The sequence below is a fragment of the Phacochoerus africanus genome, chromosome 1, assembly GCF_016906955.1.
Source record: "Phacochoerus africanus isolate WHEZ1 chromosome 1, ROS_Pafr_v1, whole genome shotgun sequence".
NCBI lineage: Eukaryota > Metazoa > Chordata > Mammalia > Artiodactyla > Suidae > Phacochoerus > Phacochoerus africanus.
This window is the reverse complement of record NC_062544.1, coordinates 205,707,648-205,716,253: the sequence shown is the minus strand read 5'-3', so window position 1 is coordinate 205,716,253 and position 8,606 is coordinate 205,707,648. Positions and strand designations below refer to the sequence as shown.

The following is an 8,606-nucleotide window of genomic DNA, read 5'->3' as shown; positions in this document are numbered from 1 at the left end:
CTTTCATCAGATTTGACAACTGCCTTCAGAGAAAATGCAGCTTTAATGCTCTGCTCATCTTCCTGGAGTCCTGCCTTCAAGCACTCTTTTTATTTACGTTCTTCCCATAGATAATGTGGCAGTTCTTCACCAAATCCCTGCCGAAGACAATAAGGCCCTGAAAAAAAGTGGCAGTCGATATGGCCACCCTTAATACAGACTTTGGGCTGCCTCAGAAGCATGGCCCATAGCATTTGGAACCTTGAATACCAGTCGGAATAGAATTTTGCCTTTCTGCTGTTCTGGCTGGTGCCAACTGAGAAAAGAGAGGCATGGGATCTCCCCCAATAGGTGTTGCACCACACACAGTGTCTGAGAGCTGTGGACTGTTTCTAACCATGTGGATGCCCCAGACACTTAGAGGTTGCCACTTGCCCAAAGAGTGGAGCTTGGGCCGTGCCACCTAAAGCACTGCATCCCGAGGATGGAGAGGCCTTCCTAACAACCACTGAAAAGATTCCCCAGGGAACTTGGATTTCCCCTGGGATCTTGGTTCCTTGAATTGTGAGGAGAGAAGGGAAAAGAGGATACAGCTTGCATTTCCCTTGGATTTGTTTCTTAGTAAAAAAATATCCTGAACCACTAACTCAGTTTTACTCAACTTTCTTCTTTTCCTTCTCCTCCTCCTCCTTCTTCTTTTGATGCCCGTGGGACAACACATTCCCATGAGTAACAATGGATGTCAGTGTCAGGGGGCTTCCCAGCACCAGAGTAGGTAGAGGGGGTATACCCTCCCTCAAGACCATGTATTGAAATCCCTGGGATAAGGGTTCACAGAGTTTTCAACCCCTCCCCCCACCCCCACTCCAGGAATATCTGTTCCCCTCCCCTACTCTTCATTACTTTTATTTTTAGGTTCCCCATTGACATTCTTCTGTATTATTCTAATAAGAAACATTTAAATAATGAGTATTTTACGAAAGTGTTTAATAGCCCACTTTCCAAATTAAAGAGGGTGAACAGTTCTTTCATCCCCCTCCCCCTTGCCAGTTTGGTTTGCAGAATACAGGTGCATAATATTGCGTTTTAAAGGAGTACAGATTCCTTAATTTTTAAAAGTACTATTTAGATTCAAAAATATGGCAGCTATATATAGTGAAACTGCCAGTGTGTGATGTGGCCATAGCTACACACGTGTATACACTAGTGAGCTCTTACAATGTGGCTCCAGGAGCAACCCAGTGCTCTTTACAGAGAGGTGAGGTTGTAATTGTGCCCCATGATTATAACCCAAGAGCTTATTTCTTGAGAGAAAATGGGATTGTCGTACAGAAAGATGATTTATGTTGGTCTCTGCTTAAAGGACTCTCACTCAAGCTTGACTCTAGGCCTAAGGGGATTGCATCATTTAAGTAAAAGCAAGAAGAAAAACCCTGACAATTGTCCCCACTATTTTTTTTTTCTTTCTTGTCATTTGTTCTGGGAACCGTGACATGGTATTTCCCAGAGACTGGTTCTGGGCATGTGGCTCTGGGTCGGGTCACCTGTTCCTCAATCCATTCAGTTCCTGGGAACCCCTGAGTACCCCCATCTTGCCTGGCTGGTAGCTGGTTGCTGAGAGGACCTCCAGCCAGGAGCCCTGTTTCGAGGCCAGTCATTTCCTTGGCCGAGTGATTTCCCATTTCGGTGTTGTTTTCATTCGCCATCAAGAGATTTCAGTTAAGAGATGGAGTGTTCGGGATTTCCCATTTTGGAGCAGCAAAAACAAATCCAACTGGTATCCATGAGGACACAGGTTTGATCCCTGGCCTCAACTCAGTGGGTTAAGGATCCAGCGTTGCGGTGAGCTATGGTGTAGGTCTCAGATGCAGCTCAGATCTGGCATTGCTTTGGCTGTCATGTAGGCTGACAGCTGTAGCTCTGATTTGACCCCTTAACCTGGGAATTTCTATATGTTGTGGGTGCAGCTCTGAAAAAGCAAAAAAAAAAAAAAAAAAAAAAAGAGAGAGAGAGATGGAGCATTCAATGAAGAAATCAGAATTTAAAAAATTAAAGGCTGTTCTACCATTCTAGAACCCTCAGTAAAGGGCTCTAAGAGTTTTGTCCTTCCTGAGCTCTTTGGCACACAACCAGCAGAGACCACTTCTCCACTGCAAGAAAGCTTCCAGTGGTGTTGACCCCAAGCCACTCCTTGGACACCACTTGGAGGCTAGTGCCAAGTCTGGAGCGCAACACAAAGCTTTCCTTCTGGTTCCCAGAACCCTCTTTAATTCTGCATGCTCTTCACTCTATGACCTGATCATCTGACTTCCATGTTGAAGAGCCTTAACATGATCTCAGCCAGAAGAACCCTTAGATGTTGCCTAGCACAGCCTCCCCTGTGTGGGTGGGGAGACCGAGTTCCACTGTGGGAAATGGTTGGATTCTAAGACCACTCAGAGCTTGGGGCAGAGCTGGAGTCAGCTGCCAGATCACCTGGTCTTTTCCCTGCAGGCAAGCCTGCCTCTCTCCCCAGTGACTGTGCCTCTGTTTAGATTATGCAAATTTGAAGCCAAGTTTCCCTCTAGTCTCTGAAGTATTTAAATTGGGCATCAGGGAGCTGTGGGTACCCTCTTGCCTGGCCTCCTTCAGCAGCAGCAGAGGCAATAGGAGCCTGCAACTCAGGACCAATTTGTTCCCCCAGAAGCTGCTGGGAACCAGGAACCAAATATGAGCTTTAACACTTCTATGACTCTGTGGATCTAAAATGTTATTACTGTGTTTCTCAAAGCATGTGAAATTACATTCTATCTCCCCAAGCAAAGGAACCACATGCTACTTCTCTCTCAGCCCTTATGTGTCAGGAGTGCAATAGTGCTGCAGTAAATTGCACACATGAGCTAGGGTGGAAGACCTGGATCTAAATCTTGGATGAACCTCTTAGAGGTGTGCAAACCTCAGTTTCCTGATCTGGATGAAGGAAGAAATAATCCCTGCCTTGGCCAGCACACAGGTCAAGCAGCTAGAGCCTGGCATGGGGCAAATTAGGGTCCCAGTACATCAGGGGGTGTGGGAACTGTAGGCTCTGCATTTCCCCTGTTTCTCCTTGGTTCCCTAGGGTGTCACGGTTACCATAGCACAGAGGCGGAGGATGCCTGAAAGAGCAGTAAGAGTGAATCAGGACCACTGGATCATCCTGGCTTTTGGAGACCCCTTGAGGCCTGGTGGGTGGGGTCGGGGTCTGTCACTGCCCAGCCCTACTTCCCTAGCCTAGCTCAGGGCCCTTGGGACTCCCTTTTGGGACTTTCCTCCTCCCCAGCCCCTGCCATGGTAACAGGTTCCAGGGTGACAAAGGAGGTTGCTGAGTCCTATTTCCTTCTGGTCCTGTCAAGGAGGCTTTTCAGACCTCTGAGACTGCACTGCACTGAACTGGCCATTTTCTGTGTTCTCACTCAAGTTGAGCTCAAATTTCTAGCCCTGCCAGCAGGACCATGTGCACCAGCCTGACCACGTGCGAGTGGAAGAAAGTCTTCTATGAGAAGATGGAGGTGGCAAAGCCCAACGACAGCTGGGAACTCATCATAGACCCCAACCTCAAGCCCAATGAGCTAGCCCCTGGCTGGAAGCAGTACCTGGAGCAGCATGCCTCGGGCAGGTGAGGGGGGGTGGGGGTGGCTGTGGCACAGCCCTGGGGGCATCTTCCAAGAGGAGGCAGAGATACCTGGAGCCTCATCCTGGGGTCAGCTCAGAGAAGGAATTGCCAGGTGAGTTGAATCAGCTTTGGTTCTAACCCCAGCCGGACCACTGACTCCCTGGATGCTCCTGGCAAGTTGTATTCTGTCTTTGGTTCTGGAGTCCCATGGTACATAAAGAACTATAATTCTTCAATGTCCCTGCAATTTTAAATGTTTTCGTATTTTCATAATTTCTTAAATATCGGTAGGAACTGAGAAGAGGAGGCCATGAGGTCCACTGGGGAAAGCCTTAGCTCTGGTCCCAAGTCTCTTCGGTCAACCCAGTGCAATCAGATTGGAATACAAAACATTTATTGTCCACTGGGTCTGTTCTAGAAACTGGCTCCATAGCAAACTAACTCTGAACTTGGGCAAGTCCTTTTCCCTCCGTGGTCTTAGTGTCAGTTTGCAAAATAAGGAAGTTGGCTTTAGGTGAGCAAGTCCCTTTCAGCTTTTCTACCTTTGGGCCTGGGACAAAAAGACTTAGCTTTGGGCAGGAGTTCTTTTGGCTCTCAAGGGCCCAGAACCGCATACATTATAGGAGCTGCACATCTCCCATGGAGCAAGGAGTTCTCAAGGCCAAGAGAACCCAATTGTATGAAGCCCATATGCCTCTCCCTCTTCTAAACTGTGGTTTGGGGCCACAGAATGCCCTGCCCAAGCTGCCTCAAGCTCATCTCCAGGGTCCGTGAGGGTCTCTTCCCCTGGATTCATGTATTCAAGGACCAACAGTGGCCTCAGTCTTCTATGCAGGCCAACAGGTGGCTGTGTCCTGGACTGTGGATATACAGAACTTGGACACACAGACTGGGTTGTTCACACATGCTTTCATGTAAAGCTCCTCATAGTGCTGGGGGTAGGAAGAGGAGGCAGGCTGTTATGGGTGGGGAGCTTACATTTGTACTTTTGTCCCAAGAACTGCAAATATTAGAGGAACCTGCCTTTGGAACAAAAGGCAGAGAGACAAAGCTCCTGCTGTGGCTCAGTAGGTTAAGGACCCAAAATAGTCTCTGGGAGGATGCGGGTTGGATCCCTGACCTCGCTCAGTGGGTTAAGGATCCAGCATTGCTATAAATTGGTCACTGAGGCAGCTCAGATCTAGTATTCCCATGGCTGTGGCATGGGCCTCAGCTGTGGCTCAGATTTGATCCTGGAAACTTCCATATACCATGAGTATGGCAATAAACAAAAAACAAAACAGAAAAGCACAGGTTGGTTGGTTCATTTTAATTTGAATTTATTCAGGATATATCTATTGGGCACCTGTTATGGGCTGGGCCCTTTATCTCTGACCAGCTGTGTGTGTGCAGAGGGCTCTCTTTCTCCCAGGTAAATCAAAGGCTGACTAGATAACCCTAAGGTCCCTTCCCATTAGATCTGATGTTTTGGGATTTAAGGTCTGAGGTCTGGCTTGAGGGAGGGGAAACAACCCTGAATTGGCTTGATTTTGAAAGGTGCAGAAGGAGGAGACTGAAGACATGAAGCTCCAAGCTGGCTTGTGGGAGGGCTGCAAAGGTCTGGAAACTTGGGGCCAGGGGCCCAGTGTTTGGGGGCTGAACTCCACAGGCTTGTGGTTCCTCTTGCCTCAGGGTTCATCGGGTTCCTTTTCCTAGCTGTTATCTGGGGCTCCCAGTAGGCATCAGGCAGGGCTGAAGAAGTGCCTCCCTGTGCATATTCTGTGCAGCAGCTCCCCCTACCTGTAAGCCTTGGGCTGCATTAACCCTGGTGCCCCACAGCCCTGGCCCAGTCCAGAGAGGCAAGGGGATACCTCATTCTGGCTCAGGACTAATGGGGCTGCTCTGATCTGACAACCTGCCTTGTGCCATGCTGGGTACTTATCTTGCTTATGTTGTCTGTGGGCCTCAAGGCCAGGCTTGGCTTAATCTCCACCTCACAGCCTAGCACACATGGGTGAGTTCTGTGGACTGAATTGACTTCTTCATCAGAGATTCCTTCAGGGTCATTGACACTAACCCAGAGAGGGTGAGCAGGAGGGCAGACTCACCCTCAGTGGACCCTAGACTGCCAGTAAAGCTTTGGTAACAGGGGCCCAGAAGAGGTTTATCTCAGGATGGAAGGAACTGCCCTAGAGGTAATGAGTGCTCTGTCATTGAAAGTGGGCAAGCACTGGGTGGGAGCTGAGATGAAGCTTAAGCCATGTGAGTCCCAGGCCACTTCCTTCCATGTTTCCTGCGGCTGGAACTCTAAAGGGCAGGACAAAGTGGCCTGTGCTATGTAAATGTGCATGCGGTTGCAGACCAGGGTCCACCTTTCCAGTCTCTAGTGCGAGCCTGGGGTGGGATCTCCAGATGCTTTGTGAAGGGACAGAGTGTTCTTTATGAAGGTGCAGGGACCAAACTCTGGAGTCCTCCCCCTGGTGGCTCATCACCCATCCACCTGGTGGATTCTCAGTGGTTATTCTCCAGTTCCTCTTAGTGGTCTGCGCTTGGCACTGTCAGAGGCATCTCTTCTTCTCCCCAGAACAGACAGGATGCATGAGTGAGTCCAGTGGTTCCCCCGCCCCGCCCCCCGCCATCAGAGTTATGGAAGGTCCGGGCAGAAGGATTTTTCTTTATTAGGCACAATTACCCTGAATTTCATGATTGAGAAATAAAGCCCAGCTTGGGGTTGTGACCCCCGTACAACATCCAGACGCATGTCCTGAGTGCATTAGGCTTGAAGCGTGGGGAGCCGCGGCCAGCCTGCAGGAGGCAGGCTGCAGAGAACGGCTGGAAGCCAGATCACTATTCGTTCAGCTCCTAAGGATGCTGCTCCAAGCCCAGCGGAGCTCACCGGGAGGAGGCAGAGACATGCCCCCTGGCACTAATGAACCCAGAGGACGATAAACATTCTGCCTCCACTTCCAGGTACAGGCACACAATGCCCTTCCCCTTCCTTTCCAGGCTCCTCCAGGCAGGCTGCCGCTGGGAGGGAGGTCCACTTTCTCCATTCCTGCCTCCCTTCCCCGCAGGTTCCACTGCACCTGGTGCTGGCACACCTGGCAGTCGGCCAACGTGGTCATCCTCTTCCACATGCACCTGGACCGCCCCCAGCGCATGGGGTCGGTGCGCATGCGCGTCTTCAAGCAGCTGTGCTACGAGTGCGGCACGTCACGGCTGGACGAGTCGAGCATGCTGGAGGAGAACATTGAGAGCCTGGTGGACAATCTCATCACCAGCCTGCGCGAGCAATGCTACGACGAGGATGGCGGCCAGTACCGCATCCACGTGGCCACCCGCCCTGACAGTGGGTCTCACCGCAGCGAGTTCTGTGAGGCCTGCCAGGAGGGCATCGTGCACTGGAAGCCCAGTGAGAAGCTGCTGGAGGAGGAGGCAACCTTCTCCGGTGCCTCCAAGCCAAGAGCCCAGGAGAGCTCGGGCTACAATTTCTTCTCCCTTCGCTGGTGCCTCTTCTGGGCCTCCCTCTGCCTGCTAATAGTCTACCTGCAGTTCTCCTTCCGAAGCTCTGCCTTCCTTTAGTGGAGCAGGTTGGGGGTGGGAGGAGGGCGTGTGAGGGTGAGGAAGACGCGGTTCTGGTCCTTATTCCGCTACAGATTCAATATATGATGCTGAGCAACTCATTTACTTCTCTGGACCGCAGTTTATTACTATGCAGAATGGAAGTTGCTCTAGGAGATATTGAATGGTCCTTCTATTAAAATTTACAGTGATGGGGGCAAGAAGAGAAGGGTCTAAGGAGGGTTTAGAACTCTCCAGGTTTGCTGTTAGTACTTATATCACAAAGAGGTATCTCCTCACCTCCTCCACAGCCTCCACCTCCATCTCTACCCTTCCTTTTGTTTCATTTCTGTATCCCATATCGCTTTAGGATCTCATTAGGTCCCGTCTTGTCCTGCTTCATTCTCAAGCTCATCTTCAGCTACTTCTGAGCATCCTGCCATTGTTCCCCTTGGAGTGGGCAGTGGTCCCACCCAAAGCATCTACAATTAATAGTCAAGACTTTTTTCTTTCTTTTCTTTTTTTTTTTTTGCTGCACCATAGTATGTAGAAGTTTCCAGGCCAAGGATACACCCAATGCCACAGCAGACGCCCCAGTTGTTGCAGTGACAATGCAGGATCTTTAACCCACTGAGCCACAAGGGAACTCAAAAAAAGAAGTAGCTATATTTATATATTTATTTATTTTCAATGTATCTTTGCCCTGTCTCTATCCTGGAGAGCCTGCTCCCACCATTCTGAAAGGCTGCATTTTTTACTCTTGTGCTAGAGTCTGCTTGGCTGGAGTTATTTAGAGCTGCATTATCCAACATGTTAGCCATTAGCCATATGTGACTATTTAAATTTCAATTAATTAAAATAATGGAATTCCTGCTGTGGTACAGTGGGTTAAAAATATGACTGCAGCAGCTTGGGTTGCTGCGGAGCTGAAGGTTTACTCTCCAGCCTGGTGGGTTGGGTTAAAGTATTTGGTGTTGCCATAGCTGTGGCCTGGGTTGCTGCTGCAGCTTGGGTTCATTCCCTGCCCCAGGAATTTCCATATGCCACAGATGTGGCCAAATAAATAAATAAATTTCAATTAATTAAAATAAAATGAAATGAATAATTCAGTTCCTCAACTGTACCAGTCACATGTACTTAGTGGCTACTGCTTACCGTATTGTACTGTGCAGATAGAGAACATGTTCACAGAAATTTCTATTGAATTGTACTGATCTAGAATTTGAAACTCTCACTTTAATGTATGTGGTCTCATAAACTAAGATGTGGGTACAGTTTAAAGGTGCAGCCTAAAGCCTTCTGGCGGTGAAGCAGGTGGGGTGGGGTACAGATACACAAATAAATATGTAACCTCTGTGATGTGATTGACAGTTGATTGGAATCTATAGGTCCCAGTGTTGCCTACTTTTATTTCCTGGGAAGGAGGACCTATAGAAATTCACCACAAGATGATGAC

At 49.1% G+C, this 8,606-nt stretch overlaps 1 protein-coding gene across 1 annotated transcript; it reads left to right on the top strand.

Annotated features, from left to right (window-relative positions):
• The first annotated feature begins 3,449 nt into the window (after positions 1 to 3,449).
• RTP2 (receptor transporter protein 2) lies at positions 3,450 to 7,171 on the top strand. Its single transcript, XM_047755436.1, has 2 exons — positions 3,450 to 3,613; positions 6,664 to 7,171. Exons 1-2 carry the CDS (start codon positions 3,450 to 3,452, stop codon positions 7,169 to 7,171), a joined length of 672 nt encoding a protein of 223 aa, XP_047611392.1.
• Positions 7,172 to 8,606: the final 1,435 nt, after the last annotated feature.